This window comes from Crocodylus siamensis, chromosome 5 (assembly GCF_052110815.1).
Source record: "Crocodylus siamensis isolate JL-2025a chromosome 5, ASM5211081v1, whole genome shotgun sequence".
In the NCBI taxonomy this organism is placed as follows: Eukaryota; Metazoa; Chordata; order Crocodylia; family Crocodylidae; genus Crocodylus; species Crocodylus siamensis.
Window position 1 is genome coordinate 19,203,056 of NC_143399.1, and position 23,554 is coordinate 19,226,609.

Genomic DNA, 23,554 nt, shown 5'->3' on the forward strand with positions numbered 1-23,554 from the left:
GTGGCATTTTTACGTAGCACATAAACTGTAAACGTTCCATAAACAAATAATCTAATAATCTTACTATTTTATCCTTTATCTTTTCTCTCCCTCTCTCCTCCTAGTATTTGAATTGCCCATGAATAAAGGGCTGGTATCAGATTTATACATTATTTTAGATCAGGGGTTGGCACCCTGTGGTCAATGGAGCCATATGATCCAGCCTACAGACATGAAGCTGTGGTGGATTTTGGCAGCAGCTGTTTTCCTACGCTGCCACAGGGACATGCTCCAGCTGCAGGCACTCCCCATGTGCCACTGCAGAAAAAAGCAATGGCAGAAGAATGATCCGAGTACCCACCTGCCCACCCAGGGCTTTGACCGAGACTGGGTCACTCTGACCTGCAACCTAAAAAAGTTGCTGAATCCTATGTTAGATTAATTTAAGTGAGATTTAATTAGCACATAGTCTTTCTGTTGATTCTGCATACAAGTGAATTTTAGTTTTGTTGAATCATGTCTGCAATTACAGTAGAACAACAATTATCCAGAATCATTAGTGTCACCATCATTCTGGATAGTCAAACACTACAACATAAAGTGCTAAAACTGTACTGTACAGCAAAGTACTATACTGTACAGCTAATATTAAAAAGGAACAAGAAATAAGCATATGGTACTGTGTCATGTATTAAAATCTGAAAGTGCTAGTAAACAATGTACAGTTGTCTCCCCAAGAAGCAAAACCTAATTGTGGGCTGATGATTGTGGTAATACAAAACCTTCCAGTTAACTGACTTTCTGGTCAATTGTGTTTCACATAATCAACTCTACTGCGCATTGAGACAACTAGGAGAGGGAAAATATCTTTATACCTTTCCTGTAAAGAACCAAGTGCAGTTTTTAGCACTATATGATTATATTCCTTAAATAACATATTTATTGGAGTTGTGCAAAATGTAGCTTTAAATTATTCATTAAAAAATCTTTTGAATGAAGTTTTTTTTCTTGGAAAATTCTGCTTATGAAAAAATGAAATGATAAATGAAATTATACCAACATTTAATTTGATATAATTTAGCTTCATGTGGTTATTTTTATAGTAAAAGAGCAGTTGTTAACTTTTTCCTTTGCTTGAAGACCTTTGACTGATATGACTTAACTTTTTAAAAAATTAGGCATTCCACTTCTGTTTTACCTAACTATATAGCTGATGGCATAATTTGAAGTTTACCTAGATATAACTGAAAGCAGGATTTGGTCCAAAAAAAGGTCTTACTTCTGGTATTTTCCCTGTCTTTTACAGGTCAATGCACAAACTGATGCAGCTGGAGAGGCTTGACCTAGGCAATAATGAATTCTCTGAACTGGTAAGAAAAAGTTTTAATAGCATTTTAGCATGAGATTTTTATGCATGGAGAATTAAAATATTGATTCAAAATATATTATGGATCTGGACAGATTTATTAGTAAAATAGTAAATTTCCCATAACCAACAGGACTGATACTGGGGCTGCAAGAACTTTAACTTTCCAGCGTACTGCTTCAGTGCAGGGTAAAGCTGGAAGTGACTGGATTTTTTTACCAGCTGATAGCTTTTGGTGATCTGCCAGGCTGTAAACTAAGGGTGGGCAAAATGGTGGATCTAGCCAGTGGCCAGACTGCACTTCCCAGCTGCTCCTGTCCGAGTGTTGCTGTGGCCACTTTCCACGGAGACCCCAGCAGCAACAGCACTGTGACAGTGCGAGGCCAGGGTTTCCATGGCGACCAACCCCAGAAAGCACGGCTGGGTGGGGAGCTGCTTCATGGCCAAGCCTGGGATGTTGCAGTGGTGACAGCATGGTCTGGAGCCAGGGTGGTGCAGGCGCCAGCTCTGGACCACGCTGTCACTGCCACAAGATCCCAGAGCAGCTCCCTGCCCCGCCGTGCGCCTTGCCAGTGCTGCAGGGGCTGGTCTCCGTAGAAACCTTGGCCCCTTACTGTCATGACACCAGGGCTGCTGCGGTCTCCCTAGAAACTGGCTGCAGCAATGTAGGCAAGGGCTGCTGGGAAATGGAGTCCACTGTGGGTCAATCCGGCCTGTGGGCTGGACTTGGCCCACCCTTGCTGTAAACTAATTTGGTGATTTCATCAGTTAATTGTGAGCAGTCTGTGTGTTTACACCTCTAAACCCACAACAGTGATTAGCACAAAATGGAATTCATGTTGGCTAAAGTAAAATTTTCAAAACAACCTGAGTATCTAAGGAGTTTAGGTCCCACTGACTTGTAGTGGGGGTCCTAAGAGCTGAAAGTCCTGACAGAATTAGATGTTTAAATACCTTTGAGAATCTGGCCACAGTCACTTTTGAGAATGGGTCCCTAGGTATGTGTATACCGTTTCCTGGGAGATCCTGGACATGCCGAGAAATAAGTTGTACCCACTTGCCTAGGCCTTGAAATTATATGGTGTAAATTACTTTAGGAATGAACCTGTAGCTCGTAGAAGGCCTGCAAGAGTGTCCCAGCACCACGTCTAAGCTCTGTCTCTGGAGAGTCTGAGCACAGAGCTGAGCCATGCATTCAGGTCTGCCTCAGGCTGCTTGTGCCTGCTCCCAGGCTATGTATACTCCCTCTTTAGTGGGTGAGTTCCTGACTGATTTATATTACACTTTAATTTGAACATGTGGCATGCTAGAGCTACATGACATTAAAGGGATCTGTGTGGGGGGAGTTGATGGAGTACCCAGCACTCTGGCACTTTGAAGCCATGCCATGCAGCCTGGGATCCACAGATATACAGTAAAAATTACTTAAGATGCCCATGGGCAACCATTTAAATCCTACAAGTGGCACACTAGCCATTTCCCAGATCCCACTGATTTCAGTATTAAATTAATTTAAGCCTGCTTGCTGAGTCATGGAGGAACATCCTGCTCTCAGCTTTTAGCACCACATTAATGCTCATTATAGTGTTATTCAGAAACTTGAATAGTGGGCCTGAAATTGACAGGAGTTAGTCAGCTTCTACTCTGCTAATAGCATAGCACTGACAGCAGTTAGGATGGGAGAGAAGGATTAACCACGCACCATGAATGTTGAGCAATTTTCTGATTATCAAATTATGATCTGATGAAGAATGTCTTGCCTTCAAAATCTTTTCTAATGGTACCCCAGCTATGCAGCTGGTCCAATAAATGATATCGCCCTACAAAATCTTTCCTCTGATTATCAGACAAGACCACGATATGTGGCTTAGACTATATCCACATTATTGTTATATGTAGGGTAGCTTCATGGGGCTCTGTTCATACAGTCTCTAAGCATTAGGCAGTATTATATGCATCTGCTTCAGATAATACAGGACAGTACTGCCTTCAGTTGTACAACAATTCTAAGTATCCACATCCTGGATAATACACTGTATGGAAGCACCTCACAGTGTAGACAAAAATTAGTGCATGAATAAGAAGGAAAAGTTACTTACTAGTTCTATAACTGGAGTTCTTCAAGATGAGTTGTCCCCATGGTCAGTTCAGTACTTGTTTTACTTTCCTACTGCTTCAGATTCAAGTAGTGTAGAGAAATGAACCAGAACTGTGGCTGGTCCCACACTGATCTATATATGGTTGGTTCAGTGCATAAAGACTGGGCACATGCACCAACTGACCTGATAGTCCTGGCAAAATTCTAGTATCAGGTGCATGATGCAAATAAACACCCACAGTGACATGCTCACAAGGACTCCGGATACAGATGGGTAAATAAGATTTCTTGCTTAGCTACAGACCACAGTTCAAATGCTACTAATAATGGTAGGGCTCTGGGTGTGATAACCGATTGGTTTAATCAGCATATCCTCACTAAACCAATAACTAGGTTTTGAACAATGGTAAAAGTGTTATGGAATAGCTGGTCATAGAAAATAACCTTGAACTAAGTGGTCATAAGTCGATTCAATTTCTGTTAATTGGAAAGATAAACAGGCAGGACAGAAACTAATGCTTTCTATTTTGAAAGGACAGTTGAGAACTTTTAGTAAAGCAAACTAAACTTAACAACTCAGGGATGTGAATGTAAATGGTGGTTAGAATTTCTTTACCTCAGAAGTGCAAAACTACCTAAAATATGCATCCTAAACAAAGGAAAATCTTGACAGGGTGGTTCAGAGTCCAACAGGATGAATAAACACCTCAAAAAGGTGTATAATTGAAATAAGCAGAGTCTAGTTCAACAAAGAAAGCTATGTCTTAGAAGTATAAAATAAAGGAGAAATGAAGAAAGAAGAAATGAGGCTGACATGCACTGAGGGAGGCCAGCATCATGATTAGGGGTAATTAAGTATAGCCTACAAAATAACAGAATATTTTTCCTTACAGTATTCAGTAAAGATTATGATTTGAAGCATGGGATAATGGTAATAAGTACATAATACTGTAAATTACCACATCAAAGGTAGTAACAATACTCAAACACCTTAAAGAGCTGGAGTCAGGAAAACTGGATAACTTCCATCCCAGAATTCTTGAAAAAAAGCACATGATGTTGCAAATCCAGTAGTAATTTAGCACTAACATTTAGTGATAGAAGCACTAACATATGACTATAAGATAACTAAGATGGAACCTGTATTTAAGAAGTAGGAAAAAGGGGTCCAAAAATATATAGACCTGTGTGTCTGGCCTCAGTGGCATGGAAAGCTATAAAACAAATATTGCAAGCCAGAATAATTAGCCATGGCATAAGGAAAACTGGATAAAATATTAACATGAGTTTACCAAAGGTAAACTGTACTGCCTAAACTGATATCTTTCTTTGATAAGAGAGAAACTTTTTCTAGACAGAGAAATACAGTAGATCTCACCTATCAGGCTTCATTAAATGATGTGATACAGTGTCACCTGAACAAATATTTATGAGGCAGATGTTGAGAATTAGTACAGAAACTGTAACATGAATTGGGAGATGACAATGGTTGGTGTGAAGGAGGAAGAGCTGGGTTGAAGTTATTCAAGAACCAATCTTGGGATGAATCTTACTTAATATTTTCTATAATGATGTTGGAACAGAATGTGAGTATGTTCTAACAATATTTTACTGATGGCACAAAGTTAGAAGGCATCATCAGAGTCAGAATATCATTCAGGATGAATGAGATGACCTAATGATCAGAACAGCAGAAGTGGGATGAAATTAAATAGGATAAAAGGTAGGGCCATGTATGTACGGACTAATAACACACATTTCTGCTATGAACTGGAAATAACAGAGAAGATGAGAGACCTTCAGATTGTAGTTAATCACAGAATAATGATAAGCCACAAATGAAACAGCTGTGAAACAAGCAAATGTTATCCTGCGATATATCGGGCAAGGTATAGGAATAGAGATAGGAAAATGTTTTTGCCATTATACAAGGCATTGGTGAGATCTCATCTAAAACAGAGTACAAATTAGATACCCAAGTAGAAGAAGAAAGAAAAATTCAGTTGGTAGAGAGGCTTTCTCATGAGAGGAGGCAAAGAACTCATTTACACTATGTTCCACCAAGGACACTCCGGAGCACATATTACTTACCTTCTCCTGCTCATATGTACAAACCCCACCAGCGCATCCCCCCACTGCAGCTCTCAAGAACTATGGGCACTTGAGAATGGCTTCTCGGGACGTCCCTGGAGCTGTTTCACTGCATTTCTAGGTGTGGCATGTCATGGGTGGGTAGAGTGCAATTAGAAGCATCCTGGCCAGGCCAGGTAAGGAACAGGGTGTAGATATACCCTAAAACTCCATGGCTTGTTTAGTCTAGCAAAATAAAATCTGAGATAGGATATGATTGCTGCCTATAATTGTGTGAGAGAGATGTAAAGATGGTGCAAGCTAACAAGCAGTATTGACTATTTGGGTAGAAACTAGCCACAAAGTTAGAAAGCTTATAGCCGTCAGAGAAGTGAAGGTTCTGGAACAGCTTTTTAGTAAAGCCTCCTGGGTTACCCTACCACAAAAGCTGTTTGTCAGAGGGAAAATCCTTCCTTACTAAGCACACAGCGAACACTGCAGCAGGCCTTTCCTGCTCTTTCTTTTGAAGAGAAAAGTTTCTGTTTCTCCCTAGCCTATGCCCCATCCTATATTCCTGTCTTTTTGTGATGCACCTTGAACTCTACGTCTCCCATGATATACCACGTAGGTTGCTCAAAAGGGAATCTTTACTGTTTTAAGAAAGGTATGTTTTTTTTTTTCCTGGGAGCCTTGTCCATAGGAGAGAGTAGAGACCTGGTTTATAATTTCCATAAGATGATATGCTGTCAGGGAAATGGCATTTATTGTTTTGTTGGACTAATTCTGGATGAAATATTTCTGGTCAGTTGAACAAGAGTAAATATATAGATTCAGTCTGAAACAAGCTGAATTAAAATATTTCACTTTTGAGTTTTGGCAAATCAGAAATGTTCTGAAGTTGCATATAAAAATTATTGCAACATAATTTTCTGCATCAACAATCCATTATTAACTATAAAAAAGACATTTAGCCAGTGAAAACAATTTGAGTTTAATAAGTATAATATTGCTCAATACTAAATGGTGAGAATATCTAATGCCTTATAATAAAGCTGGTTTTCACAAGCTTATTTAACTAATGAGTTGAACATGGCCCAGACATGCATTCTGGGAGAGGATCTTGCCTTTCTTACCTGCTGACATTACAGCCTTGAAAGAAGCAAACCTTTAAAGTTGTCATTGTGAAACTTTTCTTTGCTTTAGGCTTAGGTAGAGGCTTTCCCTTTTAGGTAGAGGCTTTCGCTTTCCCTTTCCCTTTGGTGGTTTGCTACTTTGAGCTATTGAGAGAGAAAATTTTGGAGATTTAGATCATGTAACAGTGCCCTAAATCCTACAAATAATTCAGTACTGTGTAGTGTTGTTAAGAATTGTGTTGTTAAGACCTTTATTATGCCAACATTTAATGTGTGTTCCATTGTATATTCAATCTTCCAAGTCAAGACAACTCTTAAATCTCTATAATCCTGATTTAGTTTCTGTTTTCTCAGAAATTCTGTTTCATCAGCCAAAATAATTTAGGACTGCTAAAGTTTTGCATGCATGCATCTCTACTAAAAAGCTCTCTGAAAAAGCTTTAAACCCCCCCAATAATGTATGTAAATTGAATGTGTATATATTGCTTAATACATTCTTAGATCTAAACCCCTGATGTAGATGATCAAGAATGAAGAGATACATCTTAAGAAAAAATACAGAATGAACAGCGTATTGTTTATATTGTTTATTTTTCCCCAGCCAGAGGTTCTAGATCAAATACAAAATCTAAGGGAACTGTGGATGGACAATAATTCACTTCAAATACTCCCTGGGGTATGAACATTTCTTTTATGTAATTATCTCTTTTGAGGTATAATTAGTTATATTTGTAATGTGTGGTTGGTGTGTATTTTTGGTATCTAAATGGGAAAGTATGTCTCTATTTTAGAATTTTTAGTTCTGTTATACTTTGCTGATTTCTTGGTCACACATCTGTAAATTGTCATGTTGTTTTTTTTACCCTATATGCATTTCTGAATGCCAGAGCAAATACAATATTATGCCATCAAATTAAAAAGAAAGGGATACTGATGCATTTGGATTAGATTAGATTGAAAATAACTTCTGTGGCAGACAGGCTATGGAGAATTGACAGATATACTGGGTATCCCTACCATAAATCTTTTTTGTCAGGGTGAAAATCTCTTCATTGTATCATCTCCTGGAATACCAGAGTAAACTTCCATGCTGTTCCTTTTGATGGACAAAATACTTGTTTCTGTCTAGTAAGAGTCCAAATCTGCCAAATGGTCTAAAAAAATTCTACATGTGCAGGGAGTTCTTCGTAACAGAACTGGCTGATTTATTTTTTTTGGCCAGCACCAAGAAATGCAGTTTTGAGACACTAGATTGATTCATAGCTTCAGATTCTGAAAAAATACAGATAAGAATAATGCAGGTAGGGCAAACAATTCTATATCTAGCAGTCCTAGAGCTGTAACAGAGCAAAGATGCATCTGGTTAGTATGCTAGCTTCACCCTAAGGTTCTCTCTTGAATGTCAGATGTCAGCAACCTGAAGGCCAAAGGCCGAGGCCAGAGCCATCCTTGTGGGGGAAAGGGGCAAATTGGGGTGACCGCTCCAGGCCCCGCGCTTTGTGGGGCCCTGTGGACAGTGGCATACAGGCCCTGTGGAAAATGCCATTGGCACATGCTGAGGGCACCACCACTCCATGCAGTGGCTGTGTCTCCTCCTCTCCCTTCACACAGGATGATATGCCCTGGTTCATGGGCCCTGCACATCCCTAGGGTCAGCCGTAACTAAGGCCCACCCCAGGTGGGGTGGGTGAGATGGGCTAGCGGTGTGACCTCTGTCCATGGAGGCCTTGGTTTCCTCTCTCGGGGGACCCTTTGCTGCTCTGAAATCCCTCCTTTTGTATTCTTTCTCCCACTCTGATGACTCTTCATCTCTGGGCATCATTGATTGGCTTCTCTGTGGTCATCATACTATCTACATTCTGTCCTGTCAGCATATTCCTGTTTTCACAAATCCATCACATGCACACATGCACAGTAGATTAGTCCAATGAGCATTAAGCATTAGTGCAAATGAACAGGGGGTTTTTTTGTGATGCTTAATGCTCATTGGACTAATCTGCTGTGCATTAGTGTAGTTTTTTGCCAGCTGGGCTAATGCACAGTAGAATTAGTCCAATGGGCATTAAGCATTTTTTGTGTAGAAGTGCCCACTGAGAGCAGCAGCAAAGGAATCTTTAAGTCCCCAAAGCAGGTAAGAACCCCTTTCCCACCACTTTCAGGATCCACTCCTTCTCCTTCGTTCTCAGTGGATTGTTCCTTTCACTGCCCTACCGTTTCCCCCTTAGTTTCTCTGTGTAGACTTCTGTATGCAGGGAGACCTGCCACCACTGCTTCTCTCCTTGCTGTTCCTGTCCTGCTTCAGCCAGGCTGTGGGAAGTTGCTGCATAGCGAGCTGGGTTTGGCCAAAGACAGCAGCAGCAGGATCAGTCAGGTTCCCTCTCCTTGCCCTGCTCCCAAGCTAGCTTAGAATGCCCTGGGAGGACCAGGCATGGAAGAAAAACTTCCCTGCTGTTGATGTCCCAGTCTGAGCCCAGCCTCCCATGCTGTCTAGGTGGAGTGAGACATGAGTGGTCCTGAAGATCCCCCCACTCCTGGGTCAGTTGGGGACAGCAGCAGTGGTGGGCAGGAGAGAAGGAAAATGGGAGGGACCCATTTTCATCTTCCCCACCTGCCCACCACTGCTGCTGTCCCCAACTGAATGTAGAGGGAAGGTTGGATGTGCTGATAGCAGCAGGGGGTTAGATTTTTTACCTGCTGTGTGGACCATAAGTCCCTGGCTGCTGCTTCTGCAGCATGGTCCAAAAGACAGGGTATGACTGTGCCATTACAGCCCCACTGAATTCACCCCTGGCAAAATTGATGTTTTGGGGCACATGAAACTTTTTGGGTCACCCTGTAAAATTTTTTTTTTTCAGTTCAGCAATTAGAACTTCTACTTGTGTATGCTAAGGGAAGCTCTTCCACAGCTTCTTATATGTATTGTCTGCTGAAGCCTGAAACTCCTTGCTGATGGAATTCAATGGGAATTATTTGTACTTTGATTATACTTTGAATTACCCCTAGCCTGCTTGGGAAAAAGCAGGTATCTAGAAAAAAAAAGTCTTTAAAGATTGTCATGATACCCATCCATAGATGCATAGCAGATCTGTTTGTGACACTGGTCAGAGAGAGAATATGAAAAACAGTGTCATCCTTATGAAGGCATTTACTACTACCTCACCTCAGTGCCTTTGTCTTATTTTTAGTTTAGTTAATTATTAGCATCAGCAATACAGTTTTCAATATCCCTTTGTTTAGGGAAAAGATCCCATGTTATTCAAGATAGATTGCACAGTTAAATATTTTGTTTGGCACACCTTTGGATTTTTTTTCCCATTTCTGCAGATAATATTTTAAAGTTATATATTAATTTCAGAAATATATTCAGAAAGTATTGCAGGTTGATGAATTCATTCTCTGAACTTGCATTATGACCTTGAGAGATCTGTTCTATTCTTGACATTTCATCATGCTGCATGGTGCTACAACTTGCCACCCTAGATACTTTTTCTTTGTAACTGTCTTTTGTCTAATGTTGAAGAGTATATTCTTGTGGAAAGATCACATTTTCTCTGAAGATCCATTACTTTTTTAAGTGTTTACTTAGAGAAAAGTAAAGCTAAAGTATGTGTTAATGCTGAAATCAATGGAGAGATCCGTAACAGAAGTATTAGAGCTTTATTACTCTCACTGACTTTTTAGGATGGCTATAGTGTATCTTGAATAGAAGAGGTTAGACACATGAGTGTTGTAAGATCCAGTCCCTCAAAGTGATCTGCACCTACTACTGAGCTTTCTCAATTCTTCTAAAAGTTACTATAATAAATGTGCTCAATAGCTCACAGGATTGGACTCCCAAATAACTTATTTAGTTTTAGTGAATGCAGTGTATCAACTGTTTCTGTTCTTTTTATTCCAATAAGGTCCCAGCTGATTTCACAATGACAAAAATTACATGAAATATTAATATTGTTGAATGCTGACTTCTTCAAAGCACACATGCACAAAACCTCAGAATCAAGAAATCAGAGTTTGAAGTCAGTCACTGGATTTCCAGATTTTATTCAGTGTTTTGGTTAAAAATTAATCAATAAAGAATTGAATCTCTTCTAAAAAGAAAAAATAAGCCATAAAATTCCATTACATTTTACTATGAACATATAGTAATGGTCTCAACCTTTTTAGGTCTAAGTCACCGCCTTGGAAAATGCCAGCTTTTAGCTTTCACTAATTTTTTTTAATGAAAAAATAATAGAACATTTTTCCCCAAGAACAAAAGAAAACATAACAATAGAAAGCAGATTTTAACAGAATAAAGTTCTAAAAGCATTTCTGTTGTGCATAGATTCTTGGATAAAAGTGGTCCCAGCAGTCTCTGCCTCACTGTCCTATTTTTCAGGGCTATCATTTTATCACACAAAAATTCTTTGTTTTCAGTTTTCCTTCCCAAATTTCCATTCCCAGTGGTTAGACTTTGTTAATCTCAGCATAGGAAAACTTCAAAAGCAAATGGCATCAACATGGCCCTTCCACATTCTTTGGAGAGAAGTCCATGAGTGAAGTTTCTTCTTAAAACAAGGCATTGATGTTTGACTTGTTTCTTGAAGTATAAGGGTTTATACTGTATTCCTCATTTAACTTAGGAGGAAAAACAGAGTAACTACTGTAAATTATAGCATCAGTTGAAAGCAGTGTAATTGCAAGGTAGTTCAAGTTAATGGTACTATGCTCTGTTATCTTACAGTTGCTCTGTTATTAACTTGTCTACAGTAGTATTGTCACTGGACTCTAGGTTCATCTTTGCCAAACATTTCAACATTTCTGATATATTAAAAACTGTTTCGCTTACAACATGTATATGAATGAATTTAGGAAGAATCACAAGCAACAGTTGTGTTTCTTCGTGCGGAATTTTTTTTAAAGACCAAGTGCCAATTCCATTCTAATACACCAAAACTAGTTTTCTAAATGCTGCATTTAGATTTGTGAGCTGTGATTTTTTTTTTTTGGGGTGGGGGGGTGAGGGAAGCTCCTTGTCAAAAGTATAGTTGGCTTTTTAATGGATTATAGCTTTCTTGGAAGATTAAACTATATAATCTCCATTTAGCCTGCTCTTAAATCCTAGTCAGAGTTTTAGATATAGCTCAGAAGGCTACAGAATTCCATAGGTTTACCAAATTGCTCATTGATGATATTGCTAGAGCTAAAATATTGTATCTGGGCAGATTTTGCATTGTTGGAGTTAAGATCCAGTAGGTGAATTATGAATATTTTGGATCAGCACCTATAATGTTATACTCTTTGGACAATAAAGGTTCAGTTCTAGAAACCCTTACTTGGTATCAGTGAAGTCAAGAACAACTTCCATAAATATAGATTCATTCTTCAAGCATGCCCAGTTGAAGAAAGAGTGGGCCTTTGGAACTTTGCAAAACAAAATTTTAAGCAAAGATTATTAGTATTTTGTATGTGAACAATATGATACATGATGCAATAAGTAATAGGTGATTTTTCCACTTGATTAGAATGATAGCAGATTTTAAGTGATAGCCACCATTTTATTAGGCTTCAAAATTGTCACAGTGTCTGGAAAAGTCTAACTATTTTCAATTTTGTCTTAAACTTTAGGACTTAATTTTGTACTGTTTTGAATGTGGAAGTTAGTAAGCTTCCTATTCAAAACATTACCGCATCAATGAAATATTTCTGTTTAAAAATACATGTTGAAATACTGAAAGATAAATGGGTGATGTTACTGTATTTTTTTATTTAACATCAGCAGTTCTTGTGAAATATGTATTCAACTAACACTGTCTATGCATTATCAAGTCTATAGGGAAGTTAAAACAGCTGGTATACCTAGATATGTCAAAAAACAGGATAGAGTCTATTGACTTGGACGTATCAGGATGTGAAGCACTTGAAGACCTACTCTTGTCGTCTAACATGTTACAACAGCTCCCAGATTCTATAGGTGAGAAGAGCACGTTATCTTACAGTTATCAAACATAAAAGAACGTATGTTATGACGGTGCAGAGGAGATGAGCCTGAATTACCAACTAGGACCCTGATTTGAATATGAACTATTGCTGAATTCAGAGATATTTAGCTTTGTGTTTCAGGTTATCCTGAAATAGAGATATAGCCAAGTTGTAAAGTCGGCATCAGGTGGTAATCTAGTTATGGAATTCCCTCATTAAAGACAGAGTTCAATGTTCTGGTTCTGGTAGTTCTTATGCTTATCAATATTGAAGCGGAAATTGGTTAAATTAGTCTTCTGTGCATTTCATAATATACCTAGGAGTCTGTTTTAATGTGTTAAATAATTCAGAACCTAAGGGTGCTACTCCACTGATGCAATGAAGATGCACAAGAATAGACTGGAGAAGAAATAGTCTTGACTATATTATTTTCTAATAGAATTACCGTATTTACTTAAATATAAGATGACCCTCAATATAAGACAACCCCCTCCCACCCACAATAATTAGAGTCTGTATATAGGAAATTTATAGATTTCCCATACTTTCCAGGTATAAAATCTAATTATTGGAGGTTTGCCTTGATTTTGTCCTGTCCCACTGGCACACCAGGAAAAATAAATCTGGGGGTGTCAGGTGGCCACCTGACTTTGAACTTTTTCCCCCTGCAGCCTTTCTCCCTCCTTACTGTCAGACCTTGATCTCCCTGAGCACATGGAAGTTAGGGGCAAATTTGAAAACACTGATTTTGAACTAAACATGCCTGTAGTATTTTGCATATAGGCAAATTACTATGGTACCCATACATGTAGGGCACTGGCAGATGTGCAGCTTCTCACTCTAACTCATGGATCTTCAAAGAAAGCGCTACAAGTTAGAGTGACCACCTCCAACCATTCCAGGAGGAGCTGTCTGTCTCCCCTAGCCCTAGCCCACCCCCACCCTTCCAGCTTCATTACTAGCTACAGGATGAGGGAGGGGGGTAAAAGAGAGGGGAGGGAGCTCTGAGTTGAGGTTTGCCGAGCCTGCACTGGAGGTGGGGTGGTATTGGAGCTCCTCTGAGGGGAGCGAGCTCCAGGCTTGAGTTTGCCAGAGCAGAAAGTGTTTTTATTTTTTGACATCATCAACATTTGTAATTGGGATTACAATATTAGACATGTCAGATGCAATTTTATTTTAAACACTGAAAACATCAGTATTGTCTCAATTCAACCACATGCAGAAGCACATGCTTAATTTTAACACTTAACGCTTAACCCGTTAAGTCAGTGTGTGTTCTTACTAGCTTAAAACTTCTGTTGAGGTTAGCTCAGAAGCAATTATACAAATAAATTGCCATGGAATAAGATTATGTTTATATTATTTCTTATTTGATTTCTATAATTTATTTTGAGGTCAGGCCCTGATTCAGCAAAATATATAAGGCTGAGACTAACTTGACTTTCCTTGAATATTCCCATGCTTTAGTATTAGGCAAATGCTTAGAGATGTTGATGAATTCACAGTTGATTACTGAATTCACAATTATCTGGGATTCCTATTATTTCTGAGTGTAATTGCTTTAAAGATATCTCTATCTATGTATCACTTAAAGCCCTTAAAGGTTTAAAAGTACCACTCCTAATCAGGGTGATAAAACCAAAGTTATTGTGGAAGTCATCAGCAGTTCTCCAGTTTTTTTATTCCTGAACCTGGGAACAGCATTTAATGTGTAGAAATTTTAGATGAAAATGTCGACTAAAACGTCTCATCAATCACCCCACCATTGCAGGAATGTTTTCTGCAGCATATTCATGAGTACATTGTTCAATTAGAGATTATTCCATTAATTTTATTTCCTATCTCAGAAACTATATCTCAGCATACGAGAGCTCACTCTTAGGAAAGTTTTCTTAATATTCAGTTTAATATTATTTTAATCAGTCTTCATCTGACCCTTGGTTAAAATCCTTGAAGACTGTTCCTTTGATACTTATATTCTTCATATACTTGCACACTGTTGTGCTATGTTTATATAATATAATCCTTTTTTAGTTCTTCCACTAAAATCTTCAACATGTTAAATGGGGGTGTCATCATAAATAATGGAGGCAGACATTTTTTGTCTCATTGTTCTTTCACTTAGCCAAACGATTTTATAAATGAGGTCAAGGCCACTTTCTGCTTTTATTTCTAATGTTCTTTCCTAATGTGTGTTGTTTCCATGAAGCCTATCTTGGACGTTAGAATTATTGTTTATCTTAATATTATACTATTACTATTATTTTAATATTAAACTAAGCAGTTCAATAAATCACTTCATCTTTTCTTAATCAGAATGTTTTTTAAATTTCTATATAAAAAAGTTTCAGATGTTGACTTTTTAAATCTTAATTCAGGTTAAAAACATGTTTTAAAATGTTAGAATTTCTCAAAAGATGTTAATTCTGTTTTCTTACCACCTCTATTTTAAAAATTCTATTTTGGGCCGTGTGCAGCACAGAAGGGTTTAAGTTGCAGGCCTCAGGCTCCCGCCCAGCAAGTGCTCCTGTCATCCCCTACTGCAAGGGCAGCTGGGCTCTCCGAGTTCCCCCTCCCTTCTCCAGCTTCTGCTTTCTGTGCCTGTCCCAGTGGGTGGTGGTGTGCAGTGCAGTGCAGTGAGGCACAATTTGGGAAGCTGAGGGTAAAGCTGGGGCTGTGTGGGCCAGTAATCCAGCAGTGTGGGGAGTGCCAGCATGGGCCTGCGGTGCAGTGGGGGCTCTCGCCCGGGCATGCAGTATAGCAGGGAGGGTGGTGCCCATGGCACGTGCAGCCCAGAGACCTGTGGCCTGTGTGGTATGCAACCCCTGACTACTTAGAAGTTAGACATATTTAATTCATTCAGGTAAAAATCCCTAAAAAAAGACCAGAATCTCTCTTCTGTACTATATGTGCCATTTAAGATGTCCCTCTTTGTTTTGCAGGATTATTGAAAAGGCTTACAACTCTAAAAGTAGATGACAATCAGCTTACAATACTGCCTAATGCAATTGGAAAGTAAGTAGAATATATTTTATAAGCTTTGGTGTCTCTAATTTTTGAGCCTAGAGAAATATTTTCTTTTCTGCTTTGCTGACAAGAGTATATGTTTGTTGAAAAGACAAAACTGCACAGACTTGTTGAAATGAGTGTGGACCTGACATGAGGCTTATTTATACCAGAGTAAATTGGGATCAACTCCCTTCAGTCAGTTGACATAGACTGGTCTAAAGTAAAAGAAAATATTTGCCATTTTGTGTTATGTTTCTCCAACCACAAAAGACAAAGAGACATTTCCATCCTGCATTACTTCTAATTTAGATCTGTAGAGCAACATATTGAAGAAGAGTAATAGTGTAGTTAAGAAAGTACCCAGTGTACATCTATCTCCTTAGCAACAACCTGCACTGAGCTCTGAGAATAAAGTGGTTCCAGACTTCACACGCACAAAGGCTGCTTTGAATGTTTTGTAGATGTTTTAAATGAACTTTCCATGCAGCAATTAGACACATAGACTGCTGACACATTACACTTAAGCCAGGATTAACAGGTTAATTACGCCTTAATTAGTGAACTGGCCGCACGTTTATTCAGTTAATGGTGTGATAAAACCAGGAACACAAAATGTGTAATAACTTCCATGCTGGTTCCTATCACACCTTTAATTGAACATGTGGCCAGTGCTCCCAGCCTCGAGAGTATACTCCCATAATATACCCAGAGGGTAGTAATTGATAGAAGTCAATCATTATGGTGCCCTGTGACCAGTGTGGTCATAGAATCATAGAATCAATGAGTCAGAAGGGACCTAGACAGTTCATCTAGTCTGACCCCCTGTCATGGGCAGGAAGGAGCACTGGGGATGGCAGGGGTCGTAAGACCCCAGCCAGGTGCCTATCCAGTCTCCTCTTGAAGATCTCCAGGGAAGGTGAGAGCACCACCTCTCTGGGAAGCCTATTCCAGGCTCTGGCCACCCTTACAGTGAAGTAGTTCTTCCTAATATCTAACCTAAACCTATCCTCCCTCAGCTTGTGGCCATTGTTCCTGGTGACCCCAAGGGGAGCCCTGGTGAACAGACTTTTCCCGAGTCCCTGCTGGTGGCCCCTGTTAAGGTTATAGGCAGCCACAAGATCCCCCCTCAGTCTCCTCTTGCGGAGACTGAAGAGATTGAGGTCCCTCAGCCTCTCCTCATAGGGCTGGCCACGGAGGCCCTCAACCATATGAGTGATCCTCCTCTGGACCCTCGCCAGGCTCTCCACATTCTTCTTGAAGTGTGGCACCCAGAACTGGACACAGTACTCCAGCTGTGGCTGTGGTCCCCTAAGGCTCTGTCCTTGGACCCATATTGTTCAACATCTTCATTAAAGATGTGGACATTGGAGTCAGAAGCGGACTGGCCAAGTTCGCTAATGACACCAAACTTTGGGGCAAAGCATTGTTTCTAGTTAGTAGGGTCGGAAGGGACCTGAGCAGATCATCAAGTCCGACCTCCTGCCATGGCAGGAAAGAGTACTTGGGGTCAAACAACCCCAGCAAGGTGATTATCAAGCCTTGTCTTAAAGACCCCCAGGGTAGGAACCAGCACCACTTCTCTTGGAAGTTGGTTCCAGATCCTAGCTGCCCTGACAGTGAAGTAGCGCCTCCTGATGTCTAATCTGACTCTACCTTCTGCCAGCTTGTGACTGTTATTTCTAGTCACTCCTGGCAGTGCTCGAGGAAACAGGGACTCCCCCAGTGCCTGCTGGTCCCCTGTGACTAGTTAGTAACAGGCCACTAGATCCCCCCTCAGCCTTCTCTTGTGGAGGCTGAACAGGTTCCTCTCCTCATAGGGCTTGCCCTGCTGCCCCCAATCATGCGAGTGGCCCTCCTCCGGACCCTCTCCATGTTGTCCACATCCCTCCTGATGTGCGGTGCCCACAACTGGATGCAGTACTCCAGCTGCAGCTTGACCAGTACCGCATAGAGGGGGAGGATCACCTCCCTGGACCCGCTTGAGATGCATCTGTGGATGCATGACAAGGTGCAGTTGGCCTTCCTGACTGCATCCCCACACTGCCGGCCCATGTTCATCTTGGCATCAGTGATGACTCCCAGATCCTTTTCTGCCTCTGCACTGACAAGAAGGGAGTTCCCCAGCCTGTAGGTATGGTGCTGGTTCTTCCTCCCCAGGTGCAGCACCTTGCACTTGTCAGTATTGAATCCCATCCTATTCATATCTACCCACCCTTGTAACCTGTCTAGGTCCAATTGCAGCCTATTCCTCCCTTCTAGCATGCCCACATCCCCCCACATCTTGGTGTCGTCAGCACATTTGAGCAGGGTGCTTTTTACCCCTGTGTCCAAGTCACTGATGAAGATGTTGAACAGTGCAGGCCTGAGGACCTAGCCCTGTGGGACCCCACTGCCCACATCCCTCCAGGTCAAAAATGACCCATCCACCACCACTCTCTGGGTGCGGCCCTCAAGCCAGTTGGCGACCCATTTGACTGTGTTGGTGTCAACACAACAGTCCCCCAGTTTCTTGATGAGAACGGGGTGAGAGACAGTGTCGAAGGCCTTCCGAAAGTCCAGAAAGACTATGTCCACTGCTACCCCTGCATCTAAGGATTTGGTGACCTGGTTGTAGAAGGCCACCAGGTTGGTCAGACAGGACCTGCCTCTAATGAACCCGTATTTGTTGCCCCTGCTGGCCCCTCATGGACATGTGCCAGAATAATTCTCTCAAAAAGATTACTCAGGATAGAGGGAAAACTAACTGGCTTATAGTTCCCTGGGTCCTTCTTCCTCCCTTTTTTGAAGATGGGAACCACATTGCTCCTCTGGCACTACACCAGAGCACCATGAGTGGTCGTAAAACCATGCGAGGGGTCCCGCAATGACCTCAGCTAGTTCCCTCAGCACTTTGGGGTGAAGATCGTCCAAACCAGCTGATTTAAATACATTCAGTACCTCCAGAAGTTCCCTGACTAGATCCTCCCTGACCCCTGGCCTAGGTGCGCCTCCCCTGGGGTTTGAGGGGGTCCCGGTGGGGGTGCTGATCTGGTCCCTGCTCAGGAAAGTGGAGGCAAAGGAGTCATTAAATAGGTTAGCTTTGTTGTCTGGTGTGACAACCAAGTTTCCTAGCTTGTCTTGCAGGGGCCCCATGTTATCCGGTACCTCCTTTTTGCCCCCTATGTATTTAAAAAAGGACCTCTTGTTATCCTTGATCCAGGAAGCTAGTCCCAGTTCCATCTCCGCTTTGGCCTGCCTGCCTGCCCCCCTGCATGCCCGAGCAACCGCAGTATAGTCCTCCCTGAAGAGGAGTACTACACACGAGAAGACGGGAGGGCAATCCAGGCTGACCTGGACAGGCTCAGCAAATGGCTGGACGAGAACCTGATGGTGCTGAACACTGAAAAATGCAAGGTTCTTGGGAGGAAAAACCTGCAGCATCCTTATAGGCTCAGCAGTGCTACACTGGCTAGCACTACGGAAGAGTCTTGGGGGTCATCATTGATCACAAGATGAACATGAGCCTGCAATGCGATGCTGCAGCTAGTAAAGCGACCAAACCCTGCCTTGCATCCAGAGATGCTTCTCAAGCAAATCCCGGGACATCATTCTGCCATTGTACTTGGCCTTGGTGAGGCCACAGCTGGAGTACTGCATCCGGTTTTGGGCTCCACAATTCAAAAAGGATGTGGAGAAGCTTGAGAGAGTCCAGAGAAGAGCCACATGCATGATCGGAGGTCAGGAAAACAGACCTTACGATGACAGGCTGAGAGCCATGGGGCTCTTTAGCCTGGAAAAGCGCAGGCTCAGGAGTTATCTGGTGGCCACCTACAAGTTTATCAGGGGTGACCACCAGGATCTGGGGGAACATTTGTTCACCAGAGCGCCCCAAGGGATGATGAGGTGAAATGGTTATAAACTACTGGAAGACCGTTTCAGACTGGACATAAGGAAGAATTTTTTTACTGTCCAAGCCCCCGAGGTCTGGAGCAGCCTGCCATCAGAGGTGGTTCAAGCACCTACATTGAACACCTTCAAGAGTAAATTGGATGCTTATCTTGCTGGGATCCTATGACCCCAGCTGACTTCCTGCCCTTTGGGCGGGGGGCTGGACTTGATGATCTTCCGAGGTCCCTTCCAGCCCTGATGTCTATGAAATCTATGAAATAATGATCCTGGGCTCGCCCTGCACTGGTGGTATGGCATGATGGGATCTGATGCTCGATCCCACAATTGTGCATCCTGCCATGCATGTGTGGTATAGCAGGAAGCGCAAATGTTGTGCTATCACATCAGATTCAAACGTACCTTCTTTTTAATATCTGTCAGTGGTCATAGACACATAAATTATAAGTTTGAGTTGCTTGCTTTTGAGGAGATTTCATTCTGTTTTTATTTGTGTTTGTCTGATGGGCATTTATGAGAAATAAAGTAAATTTATAGGCCGTTTATGAAATGTTACTTTGAAATATTTTTTCATATTTGCATTTTATTTAATTTAAAGGTGCCCAGGACGTTGACTATGCACACTTCTAACAACTGCAAATTTAAATATGGTCTTGTTGCTAAAATATAATGTTTTGAATCATTAGGTACAGAATTACTGCATACTCAAATGCAGTCAAGTGAATCTGTAAACAAACAGCATAATATAGCAAGTAGATCTCACTTATATGCCAGAGAAAACTCAGGCTGTAGATTCGTGTGGTGGCCGATATTCTCACTAAACACTTCTTCAGTAACTCCTAGTTTTACTTTAGGTAATTTTCTTAGGTTTGATATGTCCTGAATCTTTCATATTAAAGTTTTGGAACCATTCTTTTTACTTTTGCAGACAAAAAGATAGATTTAAATATGCTTTGACTCAGAAAAGAGCAAGGTTTCCTGAACCACATTAGTCACAAACCTATATAAGTAGAATGTACCAAGCCCCCACTTCTGCCTACGCTTTTGCTGGTTAACTAAACTAACCATTAAATCTAAATTCTATACCATTATAACTATAAGCAAGGAAGTTTCAATTGTAGTTTCTTACAGCTTACTTTGTGCTGGGTCATTTCATTTATGTGTTATTCAGTAGTATATGGCAAGAGAAGTTGAGTGAATCTTGTAAGAGAAAATTATGAAAGATAGCTCGTGTAGTGGTAAATATCAATAACCAGGAAGAGCTAGAGATGCTCGAAATTCTAGTGGGATTATCCAGAATGATTTATACACTCCCTAGTATTAGCTTTTGTGACTTTTTGCAATACAGTTTTTAAAAAATAATAATAAACTAGCCTATCATTACAGCATTTTCTCTTTGATTGAATTGTTCAGCATTAAGAGGAATCCCCTGTACTGTCCTTTTTTGTGCCAAATATCTGCTAACTGTTGTTTGTTGGGGAGCGGTAATTAGATCTCAAGAGAGAAATACTGCAGTGCTAAGACCTATTTTTGTAGAACACTAAAGTAATCAATTAATTCTGTCACATCATTGTTAATCATAATGCTTCTTAAATGGAAGGGGCTGATAGGATTATAGGTGAAATAGTGGGTGCCCCCCCCCCCAGTATAGCAAGGACTGCATTTACTTTCTGTGACTCATTCATTAGATGACTTTCTAATAGGTCCTTTTCTCAAAAGTGCTAATCATGGTACCAGGGTGGAACATGTTATTGTGACATAAAAAGCAGTAGTGTGAAGGAGGGAAATCTTTCTCGTCATGAGTTACAGAGCACTTTGTCATCTTTAAGGTATAGGTTGCCACCATTACCTTTTTTGGCAGTTTTATTAAAGCAGCCAAGGTTGAAAGGCATTTAATGTTTGGCTCTGCTAGGTGCTGTGGCCTCAATCAAGCAGAATATTTAAGTATGTGCTGAACTTTAAGCTCCGAATCATCAGGGCCTTTTCAAAGGAAGAAATGAAACTGCTTACCTAGATATGATATCCGGAGGTCACAGTTTATGTACATGAAAATGCTTGCTGAAAATTGGATGACAGAAGAAGAAAAGTAATTCATGTGTCAGATGGGAAGAATGGTAGTGGGGCATCGGTAGGTTGGGAACTGCCACTTAGGCTACATGAGGTGACAGCACTCAGTACCAGATGGTTGTACTCATAGTTCTGTAGCACACATCTTGTTTGACAGCGGACAAGTGTTAGTGGATGCCAGTATTTTTTAGGTTTTTCCTGGGGCTGCTAATTGGGAACTAGGCTTATGAGGAAAGAAGATCTGTGACCAAAGGGAGATTGGAAACTGAGGCTGGGTGGTGGCTGCTGTCTTTTTTCATCTCTTCTCACTCATCAAAGCCACTTTACTTGGTTTATTGAATCCTACTCCTTTTTTCCCCTAGGATGGCAAAATACTGTATATCAGAAATAGTGATCTGAAAGGTTGCAACTTTGTAACACAAAGCTCAGCGATGTGTATTGCAAAAAAACCAGTGACCCAGGCAGTACATATGCCTGGTTTGTCCTCGTGGCTCTGTTAAAGGAGTGAGGCTGCCCCAACCCTCTTCATTTTCTTCTCACTGACCTGGCTGTGAGTTGGAGATCCTCATGTTGCCACAAACACAGTATCTTTCTCAAGAATTTTGGAGCTCTGTTAAGCATCAGCCAAGGACAGTAGTGAAGAACTATCTCAGTTTGCTAGAACATATGGCATCCTGCACACCTGTGACTCGGCATGATGGATTTTACCTGCTGTGCCTGTGGGTGAGAAACTGTGGGTTTGATTATAATATGCCTCTCCACGGTACCTGCTGCCTACCCCTTCCTTTGTCCCCCGCTGCCTCTGCCCCCTACAGCCTCTGTCCTGCCCTGCTCCTCTCTCCTCCTGCTCATTGCCATCCATCATGGATTCAACCCTATTCTGGCACAGGGTAGCACTGGTCCCAGCCCACCCACGCAGCAGTAGTTTCAGTAGTGATGGCAGCTTGGCAGCTCTATACTCAGGATGCCAGAGCACCTGTCACTGCTGCTGCTGAATGGCTGGGCTGGGGCCAGTGCTACCCTGTGCTCTATGCCCTGTACCAGAATGGGGCTGAAATCATGACTGGTGGTAAGTGGAGGGGTGGTGGGGTGAGGGGGAAGAGCTGGGGTGCAGAGGTGGGGGGGGGTAGGGTAGGCAGCTGCTGCAGCTCTGAGCCTGACCCTGGGTGAGGGCCAAATTTAGAGCCATAGCAGATGCCTGTCCAACCCCCTCTGCCATATACTCAAATCTAAGATAAGGGGCTTGTTCCCCCCTATCTTGAATGTCTTTACTGGAGAGAAACTATCTGCTTGTCTGCTTGGCACTTGGTGTATTCTGTTTATCTTCGAACAGATATAGTTCCTCTCTCAGGAGCTGAACTAGAAGTAGTTTCCTAAAGCGGGGCCATGGATAGATGGGGAGGGTCAGGGACCAAAGAGCTGGGGCCTCAGTCAAAAGAAGCTAGGGCTTTCCCCTACTATAGAAGCCACTGCTGGGCTGGCTTCAGGGGGTACTCAGAGACCAAACAAACAGGTGCCTTCCTTGGGGGATCCATGACACTGCTTGTCAGCCCTAATTGACACCAGGTACATATGTTAATTTATGTACTTTTTTAAATTCATCCTCTGATTGGTGGAAAAATCCAATCAGTGTTTGCAAGGATTTATGATTCTCCTCTCTGCTTCCAACAAAACATCTGGCAACAGATGCATCTAGTTGAGAGTGGGGTCTGGGGAGCATACCTGGAAGGAAGGAAATGCAAACTGTGGACTGACTGCTAGTTCATTCTCCATATAAATATTCTGGAACTGAGCACTACGTTCCTTGGTTACAATCAAAGAACTATAATTACAGATCTTATCATAGACAATATATTGGTCATGGTTGAACTTTACTGGTTGTGCTAGATCTACCTTTTCTATCAGGAGGCTGTACGGTCATGAATTTTACATCTGGAATAGCAAAACCTTGGTCTTGCAGAGCTAAGGGGACAAGTGATCCCTGAG

General features: G+C 41.4%; 1 protein-coding gene across 1 annotated transcript in view; it reads left to right on the forward strand.

Annotated features, from left to right (window-relative positions):
* LRRC7 (leucine rich repeat containing 7) overlaps window positions 1–23,554 on the forward strand; it is a 231,908-nt gene that overhangs the window by 107,979 nt on the left and 100,375 nt on the right. Inside the window, exons 6-9 of the mRNA XM_090049025.1 lie at window positions 1,286–1,349; window positions 7,248–7,322; window positions 12,455–12,599; window positions 15,550–15,622. Coding sequence (XP_089905151.1) covers window positions 1,286–1,349; window positions 7,248–7,322; window positions 12,455–12,599; window positions 15,550–15,622 — 357 coding nt within the window. The remainder of the gene's footprint in view (window positions 1–1,285; window positions 1,350–7,247; window positions 7,323–12,454; window positions 12,600–15,549; window positions 15,623–23,554) is intronic.